The sequence below is a fragment of the Mustela erminea genome, chromosome 2 (assembly GCF_009829155.1).
Source record: "Mustela erminea isolate mMusErm1 chromosome 2, mMusErm1.Pri, whole genome shotgun sequence".
Lineage (NCBI taxonomy): Eukaryota > Metazoa > Chordata > Mammalia > Carnivora > Mustelidae > Mustela > Mustela erminea.
In genome coordinates, this window is record NC_045615.1 from 17,741,369 (window position 1) to 17,759,510 (window position 18,142).

Genomic DNA, 18,142 nt, shown 5'->3' on the forward strand with positions numbered 1-18,142 from the left:
ATGTTTTTTTGAGAGGTCTAATAATGTTTTTGAATGTGATTAAAAATAAACATGCTTTTGTTCCTCTTTTTTTAAAAATTAATATGCTTTTTTAAAACTACTTTTATACTGTAATAAGTGTTTGGGAGATAGATGAGTGACACTAGTAAATATAACTAGATTTTAATAAACAAGTATTAAGTATGAATCTCAAGTCAGATTTGTGGTTTGGTGTTGCAGTTTAAAGGAAATACAAATGGAATACATTTTTGGGGTGCCTGTCTGGCTTAGTCAGAAGAGCATGTGACTCTTGATCTCAGGGTCTTGAGTTCGAGCCCCACATTGGGTGTAGAGATTACTTAAATAAATAAAAACTTCGAAAAAAAAGAATGGAGTGCATTTTTATAGCATAGCCTTTACATGCAGATTGTTTCTCCTAAATATTCTTTACCTTCTAATATATAAGTATCATTATTATGTTCTTCATACAGTCAGACCATTACAACAAGTGTAAAAGTTTTTCAATATTCTACTTGGATTAGTATTTGGAATTATCAGAGGATATTAATGTTGTGAATTATCTTTCTTCTTCCTTGATTTTTGAGATGCTCAATGGAAATAGTATAATCTGTAAAACTGTGGAAGAGTAAATAATTCAGGCTAAGTTAAACCTGTAGTAAAACAGAAAATAAACTTTCCACTTTGTGTTGAATTTATGTAAGCAGTACCTATGAAAATAATACTTGATAGTATATGGACTTTGCAAAAAAGATTGCATCTGCTTATTTGAAACATGACCTCATGTGATTGCCTTGACCATATTTGGGATTATCAACTTTTGAAACCACATTCAGTTGCTCTCTTTTTTCCCACTTAAAGGACCAGCAAAAAAAATATGATATTGATCAGATTAAACACCACCAGCTTTAAGAGACCTGCAGTTCATCAACATAGATTTAAGTGCCTACCAGTTATAGGATCTATCCTTTGCTAGTCCTTGGTCTCCAAACACAGGAAGAAAAGGTGGCTTCCCTGAAGAAGCTCACTGTCTAGTGGAGGAGGTAGAAAAGTAAACACATTATCATAACTGGCGTGGAAGGAGCTGTGGTTGAGGTAAGCTTTTGGCACTGTTATCTAAGCTCCCCTGAGGAAAGTCTGAGAGAGTGAATGGCAATTACGTGATGGTAGAGGAGGGGAAGATGGCAAAAGACCTTTTAGTCAGAATAAACAGCATACCCAGATCCTTTAAAAGAGGGCAGATGGGACTGGCTGGGCTGTGAGTGGGAGCGAGGGAATAAGATAGGGAGGGAGGAGGCGAGCAAAGTATGAATGGAGGAAGGAATGCCAAATGCCTTGCAGGTGCCTGATCCTGAGGGTGTTATAGTCCATGCTAATGCGTTTGGGCTTTATTCTGAGTACACCATTAAAGGGTTTTATGCAGGCAAGTAACATAATCAGGTTGGCCCCTCAAAGCTCATTCTAAAATTTAAGATAGGACAAGATGGGTAGGATAAAATTTAAGTTGATAGGAAAAAAGACTATTCTCTTATGTAAAATGTTAAAAAAAAAATCACATTTTTTTTAGCATTTTCCTCAAAGAGTGCTTTGCTTGGTTTTCCAAATCCAGGGTTCTTAAAGCCTTTCTTGGTTTAGAAATGATCAAATAAGAAAAGGCATTACAGAGCCCCTTTTCTGGCTCTTATTTGGTCCCTCAGCTTGGGGATTTACAGTGATTTCAAAGGTTTGAAGGCATTTGGGGGACAGATGGCAGTTATTGAGCCATACAATGTGAGCTCATCACTTTCAGAAAAACAAACCAGGTAAGTGAGGTACACATTAGAAGCAGGAAAGTTTTAAGAAAGGACTTCAGACTTGCAGATTTTTTCATTTTCTTAGGTAAATGAAAACAGACTATTATATTGTCATTATAAATACAAATTAAAGTTTATAAAATAAAGATGAGAGAGAAAGTAGAATTTAGAAGGACTTGTAAGAGATCTGCAGTGGCAACTGGTAATCGAGGAAACAGAGCAGGTCTGTGGTGAGTCAGAGGAGAAATTGCATTTTGAACATGTAGTGTGAGTGCCTGCAGAACAGTCATAGAGGATGGTTGTATAAATGTGTAGCTTAAGATTTCCAGAGGAAGATCGGAACCAGGATGAAGATCTGTCAACTTGTACTCCATGTTAGGGAGCAAGTCACATGAGCCAGAGATTGCCCCCCCCCACCAAGGGTTAAAGCATAGGGGGAGTTTCGCCCGTAGTCAGTGCTCTCTGCTAAATGACGTAATGTTTTTCTTTGTTCAAAGGTAGTCTAGCTAAAGCCAAGTTGTAATCTGCTCTGGATTTAAAAATTGAGGCTCAAATGAGTTACTCTGTTTACTCTCAGAATTTGAGAATCTGTGCATCCCCAGAGTTGGTTTATTTTTGCCTTTACTTTCTTATGCTTATTTCTTACTCTTTATTTGCACCCTTTTCTTGAACAGTTAGGAAAACATTCAAATATTTGCTGTTAGGTAATAGAGAGAAAGACAGGCCCAAGAAAGGCGTACTAACACCTGGGGCCTTTTTTCTACCTTTTTCTCTCACAAGTAATACCGAGCCATCATTTGGGTACAGCTTTCATTTCTATCTGGAACATCAGTGTCAAACTGAGTTTGGAGGGATATAAAGAAATAAAGCTGACAGAATGTCTGAGTGACTCAGTATGATTCAGTGCCACACTTCCAAATTTCAACTTTCATCCCAAAACCAACCTTGAGCCTTGCATGGAATGGAAAATACATATAAATTTTATAATAACACTTTGAAAACCTCACTTGATACAGTATTTTTCTATTAGGAAAACCAAGGAGTACCCTCAGGAGTGCTCGACAAATGGAATTGGTTTAGAGAAAAGATGGTCGGTTCAGGGTCAGGTGGTAAAAGGATCTCTGTGGGGAGCTGTGGGACAAGGGAAGAATGGAATTAGATCACAGGCAGGTCGAATTAGCAGTCACAGGATCTTGAGTATTTAATCACCAACAAAGACGAAGATACCAGGTATGCAAAGCTGAGAATTGTGGAGGGTGACTGCTGGGGGAGAAGCACAGTGATAAATTGGAAGGAAGCCCAGAGTTTATGAACATGGGTCTTTCAGAAAAGGAGGAGGGCAGAAGACACTTTGAGGGAATACCCGCGAACCAGAAGTCACCCAGAAAAGCAATTATTAAACTTCACGTTACTCACGGATCAACTACCTGTGGCATTCAAGCAGATGTAAGATCTCAAACTGAACTGAGCAGTTCAAAACTGATCTGTATACACTGGTTTTCTAGGATATTTGATTGTCCAAAAATCTAGAGAGATAAAACAGTGTGGACAGCACAGGAGCATAACCAGCAGATGCGAGGCTAGGGGAGCCTTCATTTGGCCTCTATAATCAATGTTGTGACCCAAGCAAATTACTTAACCTTTTTTGTTCTTCAGGGGTATCTCATCCATAAAATGAAGAAGCTGGATTTGATCTGTAAAAGCCTTTTAGCTGTAAAATAAGTGTATTTTTCTGTAGCAACCCTTACCTTCTGCCTCTTACTCTTTTTGAAGGGAAGTACATTGTATTGGGGAGTTTATAAAAAGCTGACCTCCTCCGTTGTTTTTAGGAAAATGCCCTGCCAGCGTGGGCCCTGGATAGGTATTCAGCATTAGGGGTAGGATTACAGCCCCAAATCTTATCACTCACATTTTAAACTAGACCTGCCTCATTTCTCAATAAACTCAATCAATGTATTAATCGCCTAACTTAGAAAATTGGTTCATTAGAGAATTCTCACATTTTATAACCTAGAGATTCATATTTTAAGAAACTTTTACACCTTCGGTAGATAAGGTACTAGATATTAGCACTTACTCAGCAAATTCTAATCTTGCCATCTAATAGATGTCAACTCAGTTTTGTAAATGCCAAAAAAAGATGAAAATTTGGTGCCATTGAGAAAAGAGCAACTTAAAATACTGGTTTAAATGATATTGCTACTCTGGCCTCCAGGCTTCCTGTGGGAAAAAGAGAGGCCACTGTTGGATGTTAACCCTGTACTTTTCATAAGGCTTTTTTTCAGCAGCACTTCTTTGTGGCAGAGAATAAATGAAAAGAAAATGAAGACAACTGAATTTATGTTTTCAAATACTTACATTGAGGCTAGACAATCAGCAGTTCCAGAATTAAGACATCTAATCCTTGCAAAATGACATCACTGGGTAGCTACCAGTATCCAGGGGAAACAAACAGTGGTCTTGGTTTTGATCTTGGATTAGCAAACTTTGTAACGTCAACCTGCTTCTCTAGAAGGGCTTTTGGTCAGGAGGTCAAGGAGTAGTCAGATTAAGGTTTTTTAAATACCTCCATTAAATTAAGCAAGAAATATTACAGGGAAGTAGGCCTTGGTACTTTCTTAACAGACTTCAAAGAAAAGATGTACTTTGAGGTATGACTGAGGTATTTTATCATTTTTTGTTTGATCCAGTTTTCTAAGGCATGTTAGAAGAATAACTAACATGGCACATGTCTTTCCTCCCTTCCTCCAAATGAAGATAACCACTAACCAGTCTGGTTATCCCACTAAAACTTTGCCATCCTTTATAACACTTGGCTTGTCACACTGTTGCATGAAACTTCTTCCTTTCCATTGTACTGAGCATGAATGATTTGTAGCAAGATTGAAATATTCTCCACAAACAAACTTTTGTATATGCTTTTGAGATGTAACATTTCTGCTCAGGGCTCTGTTGCTTTTTTACAGAATCCATTTTCCAATTAAAAAATAACATATTAAGAGAGTCTTCTTTTTACCAATTAGGTCAAAGTCCTAAAATTTTAAGACCCAAACCCCATGGTTTAGAGCGAACTGATTCACAAACCATAGGTGACTTTGCTACAAGGAGAAAGGGTATGTACATTAGCACCGCATGCTGGATGGGGCATTGGGAATTTATTTTGTGGTGGTTTTTTTCTTTAAAAAGTTAAGGAGAAGAACCTTAAGTATGACTGCTGTTGTGAATAAAGCTTCCTAGCACGTTATTTCTAAAGTGAATGCTTCTCATAATGTGTGTCTTCCGCCATTGTTTCTTTTCATAGACACAAGTCTACTTGTTATGCCATTAACAGCAGCATGTTAAATTTGATAATATTTAGTCTTGTACTTTTGCATTATTCTTTTAACCTTTTGGACATCAATACATTGTTTGCTTTAAGCTTGTGATCTACTTGTGAGTTCCAAATGCTTCCTTTATTTATATGTAATGTGCTACGTATTCTGTCCTGAGACAAAATACAGAATCACTTCCCATGGATTAATTATTTATGCCACTACTTAGAATTTGACAGGTAAATTGCCAGTAGCCTTTGGGTTTCAAAAAAAGTGAAACATAAGAGTTAAAGAATTACATTCACTAAGCACAGTATTCTGTGCATGTCTATTTTAAGTATATAGGTGAGCAAAATTTTAAACTCAGACTTAATCTAGTCTTCAGAAAAATCACATTGAGTTTTTTGTTTGAATAGACTAAAATACTCATAAGCCCAGTGAATCTACATAGTCCTTTTAAATGACCACCTATTTTAAAGTTTGATGGTAGTTGTAACATAGTTGATTAAAAGTATGAGGTGAGTAAAAGTATGTCCATATATGGATAAAAACTAGAAGAAGAAAACCTAGAAAAGTGAAATTTTTTTCTTTGGAGTGGCAGGATGAAAGGTAAAGTATTTACCTAACATGTTTAAATAGTCTCCCAAAATATAATTCATATTAACATATAGTTTTAGTTCTTTAGTTCATTTAGTTAATTTCTGAAAAATGTTGTATTCTTTAAGGGCTGAGAGCTCTGTGGTATTTACTAGCATGGTAATTATCTGTTGTAATAATGAGGTAAATAAGCAAAGACCACTTATAAATGAAGCCAATAAGAATATTAGTGTTTATTATTATTTAATTTGGTAAAGAATATTGTTGGTTAAATAAGCTAAAAATTCAAGGTAATTTTTAATAATGGTCTCTCAGAGCTGAGTTTGAGTCTCAAAATATTATTATTGCTTTCTTTTATTTGTTTTCAGACTGGGCTTGAATTAGTTTAAAAGAATTGGTCACTTCTTTTTTCAGTTTTTGATTTTAGCAGAGTTTGGTATTTAATACCTTCAATACATCATTTTATATATATAGTTGTATAACTGATGCTTCAGTGTTGGAGAATAGAAATGTTTTTACATAAAAGATGAAAGCTTCATACTTGGGGATCAAAATACTTTTTTAAAAAAAAGGAAATAAAGAAATATGAACGTATACATCAAGTAACTAAAGGAATATGGTCACATTACCCTTTCTTTTCATTTAGTTTACTTTCATAAAATATTAAATTAACAAGCAACATGTTGTAATAGAGCTTTAGACTTTGAGTCAACAACCATGAAACATTATTAAATTTAGCTTTTGTCGCTAATTATTTAGCTGTGTCACCTTGGGCAAATCATGTAACATCAGCTCATTTCATGTGTGAAACCAGCTGGTCTTAGGTGTACTCTGGCTATACCATATAAGTAGAGAGAGTGAGGATCTTGTTTTGTTTTCCAAATTTCTGTGTACTGAAGCCTCTTTTTCTCTCTTTCATTTCAGTCAAGCCAGCACCTTTAGAAATAAAACCTTTGCCGGAATGGGAAGAGCTACAAGCCCCAGTTAGATCTCCCATCACTAGGAGTTTTGCTCGAGAGTAAGTGTTTGTTTAAAATATGTACTTTGATTGGTCACTATAGTGGAAAATAACTGGAACAGTGGTTCCCAAAATATGGTCTGGAAAGCCTGCCTTTTTGGGGTTCTGTGAAGTCAAATTCTTATTAAGATGCCACGATGTTTTTTGCCTTTTCCACTCTTTTTCTCTCATGAGTATGTGCCGGAGTTTTCCGAAGGCTACATAGTGTTTAGTCATATCTCTGGGACAGATAATAAATAGAAAATATTTGTATACTCTTGTGGTATTTTTTTGTTTGTTTTTATGTATAAGTCTTTTTTTAAATTCAGTTAATTAACATAAAATATCTTACTAGTTTCAGAGGTAGAGGTCAGTGATTCATCAGTCTTACATGTTACCCAGTGCTCATTCATCACATCCTTCCTTAATGTCCATCACCCAGTTACCCCATCCCCCCACCTCCCTTCCCTTCAGCAACCTTCAGTTTGTTACCTGTGATTAAGAATTTCTTATGGTTTGTCTCCCTCTCCGGTTTCATCTTGTATGATTTTTTCTTCTTTTCCCCATGATCCTCTGTAAATTCCACATATTTTTGAGATCATATGATAATTCTGTCTCTCATTGACTTATTTAGCTTAGTTTGAGTTCTATCCACATTTTTGCAAATGGCAAGATTTCTTTTTTTTTTTTTTTTTTTGATGGTGGAGTACTATTCCATTGTATATACATATATACCACATCTTCTTTATCCATTCATCTGTTGATGGACATCTAGCCTCTTTCCATAGTTTGGGTATTGTGGACTTGTGGACAGTGCTGCTATAAACATTCCAGGTGCACTTGCCCCTTCAGATCACTGCATTTGTACATTTGGGGTAAATACCCAGTAGTGCAGTTGCTGGGTCATAGGGTAGGTCTATTTTCAAATTTTGGGGGATCCTCCATACTGTTTTCCAGACTGGTTGCACCAGTTTGCATTCCCACCAGCAGTGTAGGAGGGTCTGCCTTTCTCTACATCCTCTCCAACATCTGTCATTTCCTGACTTGTTAATTTTAGCCATTCTGACTGGTGTGAGGTGATGTCTCATTAAGGTTTTGGTTTGTATTTCCCTGATGCCGAGTGATGTGGAGCACTTTTTCATGTTGTTGGCCATTTGGGTGTCTTTTTTGCAGAAATGTCTGTTCATGTCTTCTGCCCATTTCTTGATTGGATGATTTGTTCTTTGGGTGTTGAATTTGATAAGTTCTTTATAGATTTTGGGTACTAGCCCTTTATCTAATAAGACATTTGCAAATATCTTCTCCCATTCTGTCAGTTGTCTTTGTGGGGTTTTTTTTTCCTGTTTCCTTTGTTGTGCAAAAGCTTTTTGTCTTGATGAAGTCCCAGTAGTTCATTTTTGCCTTTGAAGATATGTCTAGCAAGACATATCTATTTTGCTATGTCTGAGGACGAAGAGGTTGCTGCCAGTGTTCTCTAAGATTTTGATGGATTCCTGTCTCACATTTAGGTCTTTCATCCATTTTGAGTCTATCTTTGTGTGTATAGTGGTATAAAGTGGTCAAGTTTCATTGCTCTGCATGTGGCTGTCCAAAGTTTGGAACACCATTTGTTGAAGAGACTGCCTTTTTTTCCACTGGACATTCTTTCCTCCTTTGTCGAAGATTAGTTGACCAAGAATCTCTGAGGGTCCATATCTGGGCTCTCCATTCTGTTGCATTGATCTATGTGTCTGTTTTTGTGCCAGTACCATACTCTCTTGATGGTTACAGCTTTGTAATAGAGCTTGAATTCCGAGAGTATGATGCTACCAGCTTTGGTTTTCTTTTTCAACATTCCTTTGGCTATTCAGGGTCTTTTCTGGTTCCTTACAAATTTTAGGGTTATTTGTTGAGTTCTGTGAAAAAAGTTGATGGTATTTTGAAGGGGGTTACAATGAATTTCTCTAGGTAGCATAGACATTTTAACAATATTTGTTCTTCCAGTTCACGACTTGGAATGTTTTTCCATTGCTTTGTGTTGTCCTCAATTTCTTTCATGAGTGGTCTATAGTTTTCAGAGTACAGATCTTTGCTTCTTTGGTTAGGTTCATTCCTAGGTATCTTATGGGTTTTGGTGCAATTGTAAATGGGATCAGCTCCTTAATTTCTCTTTCTTCTGTCTCATTGTTAGCGTATAGAAATGCAACCGATTTCTGTGCATTGATTTTATTTCCTGCCACTTTGCTGAATTCTTTTATGAGTTCTAGCAATTTTGGGGTAGAGTCTTTTGGGTTTTCCACATAGAGTATCATATCATCTGCAAAGAGTGAGAGTTTGACTTCCTTGCAAATTTGGATGCCTTTTATTTCTTGTTGTTGTGTGCTTGCTGGGGTTAGAACTTCTAATACTATGTTGAACAACAGTGGTGAGAGTGGACATCCCTAGCATGTACCTGACCTTAGGGGGAAAGCTCTTAGTTTTTCCCCATGGAGAATGATATTCGCTGTGAGTTTTCGTAGATAGCTTTTATGATATTGAGGTGTGTACCCTCTATCCCTACACTGTGGAGAGTTTTGATCAAGAAAAAATGCTGTACTTTGTCGAATGCTTTTTCTGCATCTGTTGAATCATATGGTTCTTGTCCCTTTTTTTATTAATGTAGTGTATCACAGTGATTTATTTCTGAATGTTGAACCACGATTGCGTCCCAGGAATAAATTCCACTTGGTCGTAGTGAATAATCCTTTTAATGTACTGTTAGACCTATTGGCTAGTATTTTGGTGATAATTTTTGCATCCATGTTCTTCCGTAACATTGGTCTGTAATTCTCCTTTTTGGTGGGGTCTTTGTCTGGTTTGGGGATCAAGGTAATGCTGGCCTCATAAAAAGAGTTTGGGAGCTTTCCTTCCATTACTATTTTTTTGAAACAACTTTATAATAAGTATTAATTCTTCTTTTGGTGTTTGGTAGAATTCCCCTGGGAAGCCATCTGGCCCTGGGCTCTTGTTTGTTGGGAGATTTTTTATTATTCAGTTTCCTTGCTGGTTACGAGTCTGTTGGGTTTTCTATTTCTTCCTGGCTCAGTTTTGGTAGTTTATACATCTCGAGGAGTACATCCATTGCCTGATTTGTTGGCATATAATTGGTCATAATGTGTTCTTATCATTGTTTCTATTTCTTCAGTGTTGACTGTAATCTCTCCTCTTTCACTCATGATTTTATTTATTTGGGTCCTTTCTCTTTTCTTTCTCGTAAGTCTGGCCCAGGGTTTATCAATCTTATTAATTCTTTCAAAGAACCAACTCCTAATTTCGTTGATTTGTTCTACTGTTCTTTGGTTTCTATTTCATTGATTTCTGCACTGATCTTTATGATTTCTCTTCCCCTGCTGGGTTTATGCTTTCTTTGCTGTTCTTTCTTCAGCTCCTTAGGTGTAAGGTTAGGTTGTGTATTTGAGACCTTTCTTGTTTCTTGAGAAAGGCTTGTATTGCTATATACTTTCCTCTTAGCACCACCTTTTCTGTGTCCCAGAGATTTTGAACAGTTGTGTTTTCATTTTCATTTGTTTCTGTGCATTTTTTAAATTCTTCTTTAATTCCCTGGTTGACTCATTTATTCTTTAATAGGATGCTCGTTAGCCTCCATGAATTTGAGTTCTTTCCAACTTTCCTCTTGTGATTGAGTTCTAGTTTCAAAGCATTGTGGTCTGAAAATATGCAGGGAATGATCCCAGTCTTTTGGTACTGATTGAAACCTGATTTTTGACCCAGGATATGATCTATTCTGGAGAATGTTCCATGTGCACTAGAGAAGAATGTGTGTTCTGTTGCTTTGGGATGGGATGTTGTGAATATATCTGTGATATCGATCTGTCCATTTCAGTGAGTAGGGAGTTAAAGTCCCCAATATTATTGTATAATTGTATTATTGTGTAACTGTATAATTATCAACCTGTTTCTCTAATTTGTTATTAATTGGTTTATATAATTGACTGCTCCCAGGTTAGGGGCATACATATTTATAATTTTTAGATATTCTTGTTGGATAGACCCTTTAATTATGATATAGTGCCTTTCCTCATCTTTTATTACAGTTTTTGGTTTAAAATTGAATTTGTCTGATACAAGGATTGCTACTCCATTTTTCTTTGGATGTCTATTAGCATGATAAATGGTTTTCAGCCCCTTCACTTTCAATCTGGGGGTGTCTTCAGGTCTAAAATGAGTCTTTACAGATAGCATATCCACAGTTCTTGCTTTTTTATCTAGTTTGATACCCTGTGTCCTTTGATTGGGGACATTTAGCCTATTTACCTGCAAGGTAACTATTGAAAGATATGAATTTAGTGCCACTCTATTGCTTGTAAAGTGACTGTTTCTGTATATTGTCTCTGTTGCTTTCTGGTGTATGTTACCTTTAGGTTTTCTCTTTGCTTAGAGGATCCCTTTCAGTATTTCCTGTAGGGTTGGTTTGGTGTTTGCAAATTCTTTCAGTTTTTGTTTGTCCTGGAAGCTTTTTATCTCTCTTTCTATTTTCAATGACAGCCTAGCTGGTTGTAGTATTCTTGGCTGCATATTTTTCTTGTTTAGTGCCTGGAATGTATCATGCCAAGTCCTTTCTGGCCTTCTAGGTGTCTTTGGATAGGTCTGCTGCCAATCTAATGTTCTGCCCTTTTAGGTTATAGACCTCTTGTCCCAAGTCACTTTCAGCATTTTCTCTTTGTCACTGAGATTTCCAAGTCTCACTATTATACGTTGAGGTGTTGACCTATTTTTATTGATTTCGAGAAGGGTTCTCTGTGCCTCCTGGATTTTGATGCCTGTTTTCGTCCACAAATTAGGGAAGTTCTCCGCTATAATTTGCTCCAGTCTATCTTCTGCCCCTCTCTCTCTTTCTTCTTCGTCTGGGATCCCAATTATTCTAATATTGTTTGGTCTTATGATATCACTTATCTCTCAAATTCTCCCCTTGTGTTCCAGTAGTTGTTTCTTCCTCTTTTTCTCAGCTTCTTTGTTCTCCATCATTTGACCTTCTATATCACTAATTCTCTCTTCTGTCTCACGTATCCTGGCAGTTAGACCCTCTGTTTTTTTATTGCATCTCATTAATAGCCTTTTTGATTTCAGCTTGGTCAGATTTTAGTTCTTTTATTTCTCCAGAAAGGGATTTTCTAGTGTCATCTATGTTTTTATTCAATTCCAGCTAGTATCTTTATAATCGTTATTCTGAACTGTAGTTCTAACATCTTAACTTATGTCTGTCCTAATTAGGTTTCTGGCCATAAGTTCTGCCTCTTGTTCTCTTTTTTGAGTTGAGTTTTTCCGTCTTGTCATTCTTGCAGAAAGTGGTTGCTTTTCTATTTGTAGAGTTGCAGCTATTCTTTTCTTACCTCTCCAGTTGAGTTCTCAGTTGTTCAGAATTATTTGATAGCTATTTAGCTAAATTCCTGGGACCAGACAAAATTAAGGTCTCCAACTCCTCTGCCATCTTGGACTATTACTCTTGTGTTTTAAAAAAATGTATATTATTTGTAATATGGTAAATAGGTGTAACCCAAATAAACAGTGTTCTTTGGGGTTCTCAATAATTCTTAAGGGTGTAAATGGTTCACAAGACTAGAAATTTCTGAGACCCACTGATCTGGAAAATATGGCAGTTTCTCGTGGGGGTTATTTAATCAAGATTTTTAAAAATATGTGTAGGGAAATGAATGAATATGTGAAGTTACAGACCTGCATTAAATATGTGTTAGTGTTTTATGTGTTCATATAGCTACTTCTTTTTAACTAGGAACTCTTCAATATTTCTTTTCGTATCTGTGACTTTCTACTTATCCCCAAATCACTGACAGTACTTTTTTTGTTCTTCACAAGGAACTTGATGCCTGAAGATATACTATGTGCATTTGAATGTATGCAATAAATTTCATTAAAATAAATGTGTATTATAAATGATTGTAAACTTCCGTGATATTTCTGAAAGAATGTAAACTGTCACTCATTTTTATTTTGGAAGTGATTTTAGAAATTGTCCAGGTTTAGGTTTGTAACAGTGGTTTCTGTAATTAGCTCCTCTAGGTTTCCCTTGTCTCCCCGACCGGACTCAGTGCACAGCACAACTTCAAGCAGTGACTCCCACGACAGTGAAGAGAATTATGTTCCCATGAACCCAAACCTGTCCAGCGAGGACTCAGTACGTAAAGTCTTTACAAGCAGCCATTCCAGGTCCTGCAGGCCAGGACCTTTCTTCCCATCTCTACATCTTACCCTTACATCCTTCTTTATGTACTTAACAAAGGATAGAAGACAACTTTTTAAAGTGCTTCTTAAATAATAAATGCTTCTTAAATAATAAGCTTCTTAAATAATAATATGATAAAGTTTAAAACCAATAAAGTGTCAGTGTGTAATATCAGCATCTATAAAGTAGATTAGAATGAGTTAAAAATCATAAAATTTTATAGTTATATTTATTTTAAGATATATTTAATTTTTGAAACTATTCAAAAAAATATAGTGGAGTATTGCGCAATGCAGTTCTCTAGGCCCACTGTACCCTTAGAATGAAATGATCTTATATAAGAGGTCTTTGACAATCTTTCAGTAATATACCCTTAGGAGTGACTTAAAGATTACAGACCTGATTTGTTTCAGATTGGCTTTACAAACCTGATTTGTTTCAGAATGGCTGTATTACCATAAGGCACAAGAATTTTATAACTGTAGCAAGCTTGTGTTCCGTCGAAATTTTAAGTTGCCAGAAAATACTTCAGATATTTAAGAATAAAATCTGATTTTAATGTTTAAAAATATTTTACTTTTATTTTCCCTCAAATCAGATTCAGTGCTTGCTCTGTTACTTGTATTTTAGTAGATGAGTATATCAGTTATGCTTAGATTCACCGCTGAGTAACAAAAAATAAACAATCAGTTATGATTAGATTCACCTCTGAGTAACAAAAAGTAAACAAATAACAGTGATTTAAAACAGATGTTTATTTCTCCTCATGTAAGAGGCCAGAGAGAGTCAAGCCATGGTTGTTGTGGCAGAGCCCTGTTCTACAGAGTCCTTGGGGACTCTGACTCCTTCCAGCTCTCCCATCCGCCATTTTCTAGGTGTGGCTCACAAGCTCATAGAACAAGGTCGTCCTGCACCAGCAGTTCACATTCTAAGCTTCAGGATAGAGCACAGTCTATCTGCTTATAAAGAAGGTTCCCAGAAACTGCTGTACACACTATGTGGCCACATAAATACGAAGGGGGCTGGGAAACATCCTTTCTTCTGAGGGACAGTGGGCCTGGCTAAAAACCCATTCACATGAGAGAAGGAAAGGCAGCCGCTAGGGCACAACCAGGTAGTATCTGCCAAGGTAAGCAAACATGTCATATCAAAATTAGGAATGGGTAACATTTTAGTGGCTTTATTTTCTTTAGAGTGATACTCTAGAGGTTCAAATAGAAAAGTCCATTTCTAGCAACAAATTTGTTTTACATCTTTAATGTACTTTAGGCAAAAACAGGTTCCTTATAAAAATGAAATGATTTGAAAAGCTTGATGTGGTGCTTAAATTAATTAACTTTGAAATATCAAATGTATATGATGTTCAAAATGAATAAGATAATTTAAAATATTTACATCAGTCCTGGATTAGAATACAAACTAGCTATATCAATAATCCTTTCATTGATTTTTAAGGCAGTTTTTACTAATTGGTTTCTGCTTTTGCATTTATAATTTTTTAATTTGATAAGTGGGGTTTTACTTTTATTAACTTATTTTTTTCTCATCATAGTAAAAAGACTGGTAAAAGTCTACATAAATCCTCAGTGTGGTATCAGAGTACATACTGTCATCAATTTTTATCTTTACCTGGTTGAATGGATTTTTTTTAATTACAAAAGCAATTATTTTCTGAGATACTAAAAGAGTTTCCTTTTGCCCAAAATAGTAAATTACCATAAAAATCTTAGAAAGGACATGTAATAGGCAAGTTTGGAAATGTGATTTGTCATGACTTAGTGTTAGGTGAAAGGAAAACATGAGAAAGAAAAACATTACATTCAGAAAGTCAAAGAAAATAAAATTATTCTTTTATAACTTGTGCATTAAGCCAGAAAGATACTTTTGCCTGCCAGCCAATGATTTTCTAAAGTACTTAGGTCCTAAGTGTTAGAAATAAGCAAAAATATTCCTGGTGAAAACACACACACACACACACACACGCCCCTCGCCCTACACAATAGAAAAGCCAACCACCATTTCCATTTACTCCTGCTTCCAGCTGCAAGAGTTCATCATAGTCCGGACAATTCTTCCTTAGAAAAGAATGTGATATAGTTACAACAATGTTTTCCATACCTCTTGGGAGTTAGTGCATTAATGGAATACCGTAGAAATTCACAAGATCTCATTATGCTAGGACAGATGAAGTCAGTAAAAAATTGTCTTGGAGAAGCTGAGACAGGATCAGATCAAATCAGATCAGATCAAATCTGTCTTATGCCTACAAGAAGATTAAATTCGGTACATTGAAGATTCAAAGCATGATACATTTCCATACTGGTGATCATAGAGCAGGTGGTGTTTAATGAAACCATGATGCTGCCTATTAATTTATACAGAGATCCAAAGTCAGGCATTCATGAAGTGAACCCTTAATATGACACTTGAAATTTGTGTGACTGTACATCACTACTAAAGATATAAATATTGTTATATAACAATAACAACAAAAATATGTTCAACAATTTTCCATACTTTAAAAAGAACTTTAGAAAATCAAAGCACTACTGTTTTTTGTTTTTTGTTTTTTTTTAATTCACAGAACATTATGATCATTCCTAGAATCTTAGGGTTTTTCTAAACTGTTTTGGGAAAACAGTGGGTTAAGGACTAGAAAGCAGAGACAGGCTGCTTTTGGTTGAGATTAGAACAAGAGTAAATGGACTACCTTGCAGGGAACCAAATTTTAATAATACTTAAAGATGAACAAATTTCCAATTCTAATAATAACTAGACAGAAAACAATTTAACTAGCAATTCTGAGAAATTCTCTTTAGGAACAATTTGTTGAGTTTAAATGTGTACATCATATAAGCTCATAGGCTCCTTTGATAGTCTTTCCATACTATGAACAACTGTAGGTATTTCCAGTTAGGGGAATTCCGGGTATGGGTTCTTTCATGAGTCACATTTGAATACAAAATTTTACACACACACACTTCTGCTTGATTTTTTATGTGAGAATGAAACATGGAGTCATTCAGAAAAAAAAATCAGTTTTTTTATGAATTAGGAAAAAAAAAGGGAGAGGGATTTAATACCTATAATTGAGCAGCAAAACTTGCTTACACATTTTTGTGCCTTGCATGTTACTGTCAATATTTTTTTAATGCTTTATCAGTAGTAGTTCATAGATTTGGTCAAAAGATCTATTCCTACAAATAGAGCCCTCACATTCAGTCCTGTAGCTGCTCCTACATAAGTATACTGTGTACAGTATGTAATATACACAGTAGACTGCACAGTATTGGGTCTGTGGGTACATGCGGTTCAGACCACATCCTGCTCACCAGGCCATGGACCCTGGCACAGATCTCTGTAGACCTGCAGACAGGAGAACCTTCTCTAATTCACAAAAATGTTTCACACTGGCTATTAGCACCCCTGCTTCAAAAGAGGAAATGAATTCAGTGTTTTTCCTAGCAATTTCCTTAGCCTGAACCACAGTTTACTTTGTTTAACTTGAGCTAGAAGAAAAGGAGTAGCAATATAAAAGGATCAAGAGGGGGCACCTGGGTAGCTTGGTCAAGCATCCAACTCTTGATTTCAATTTCAGCTCAGGTGATGAACTCAGAGTCCTGAGATCAAGCCCTGCCTGGGGCTGTGGGCTGGATATGGAGCCTGGTTGAGATTCTCTCTTTCCCTCTCTCCACCCAACCCCTGCTGGTATGTGTGCTCTCTTTAAAAAAAAAAAAAAAAGAAGAAGAAGAAGAAGAAAACCAGATTTATGGAGTTTCCAAATTGCTTTGTTTATTATAACAAGTATAACTTTTAAATATATTACATCATTATGGTTTTCTTCAGAAGTATGAGATAATATGTGAATATTCATACGTACATGATAGAAGACGCAAGGTTGGAAGCTGCTAATGTCCTGACTACAAGATGTCCAGAATATTTCTAGGTGCGGTTGGAAGCAGCAAGGCAGGGAAACAAGGCATTTGTTGGCACACATTTGGAACTATATATTGTAATTAGCGTAGAGGGTATATGTAGGGGCATAAATTCATGTCATCCTTTCCTTCCTGTTCAGCCTTCTAGTTCCTAACAGCTTGTTTTGCATTTTGCTGTCTCAGGCTTTTTCATTTTTATCATTTATTGGTGTCCTCTATCTTCTTTTTCCTTTATCTTTTTTTAGAGAGTAGCTCTTCAATTGTACAATTCCTATTAAGACAGAAGAAATAAGGCTAAAAGAGAAGACAAAAGAAATAAAGTGGTAAAAATTCCAGATAGTTAAAACAGACTTTGCCAGTGCAATAATTGTTTATAGGCTTTAGTTAATATACATATTCTAAACTAATTTCAGTGTGAGAGCTTTTTTTTTTAAAGATTTATTAATTTATTTATTTGAGAGAGAGAGCACGCAGGTAAGCAGGAGGAGGGACAGAGGGAGAGGGAGACTCCAGCAGACTCCCTGCTGAGCACAGAGCCGATCGCATGACCCTGACATCATGACCTGAGCTGAAACCAAGAGTCAGTCGCTCAACTTACTGAGCCACCCTAGTGCCCCAAAATGAAAGCTTTTCAATAAAATATAGGACTTTTTAAAGACTTTAATTAGAAAGCAAGGAGTGAAAGGATCTGGTAGTTTAAAAATGTAATTGAGTAGATACCATTTTAATAATGTTCAGGTGGCACTCTCACAACTAATTGTAGCTTGATGTTTCAGTCTTAGTTTGAACAGTTTGACTTTTTAAACTACGTTTAACTTGCTCTAAGCTAAGTTATAACTAATTTTATTAATATTACTTATTTTCCTCGGTTATTTAACTTTCTAAGCAGACATTGTTTTAAACCATATCCTCTTGAAATAAATATTTTGGCTTTAGTAGATGACGATGAACAAGGTAAGCAGTATGTCTCATGGATGTCCAGCAGTTGATCTGTTGTATTACCATTTTCAGAATCTTTTTGGCAGTAATAGTCTTGACGGAAGAAGCAGTCCTATGGTCAAGCCCAAAGGAGACAAACAAGTGGAATACCTAGATCTAGATTTAGATTCTGGGAAATCCACACCACCACGTAAGGTAAGTGAAATCTCATTCTATAAAAACAATTAGCTCACCTTTTTTAAACCCACAGAATCATGTTTCCTTTGAGGAAATTTTATTAGTGTGTTTAATTTAAACTTAATAAAGTCTATTACTTAATATTGTTTCATAAATCACAATTAACCAAGTTATGG

General features: G+C 35.9%; 1 protein-coding gene across 5 annotated transcripts in view; it reads left to right on the forward strand.

Moving 5' to 3' along the window:
• GAB1 (GRB2 associated binding protein 1) overlaps positions 1-18,142 on the forward strand; it is a 125,133-nt gene that overhangs the window by 100,122 nt on the left and 6,869 nt on the right. For 4 of the 5 annotated variants that reach the window (XM_032332381.1, XM_032332384.1, XM_032332386.1 and 1 more), the window contains 4 exons: positions 4,814-4,903; positions 6,623-6,716; positions 12,744-12,867; positions 17,862-17,984. In XM_032332381.1, coding sequence (XP_032188272.1) covers positions 4,814-4,903; positions 6,623-6,716; positions 12,744-12,867; positions 17,862-17,984 — 431 coding nt within the window. The remainder of the gene's footprint in view (positions 1-4,813; positions 4,904-6,622; positions 6,717-12,743; positions 12,868-17,861; positions 17,985-18,142) is intronic. The other variant, XM_032332382.1, reaches the window with a different exon arrangement.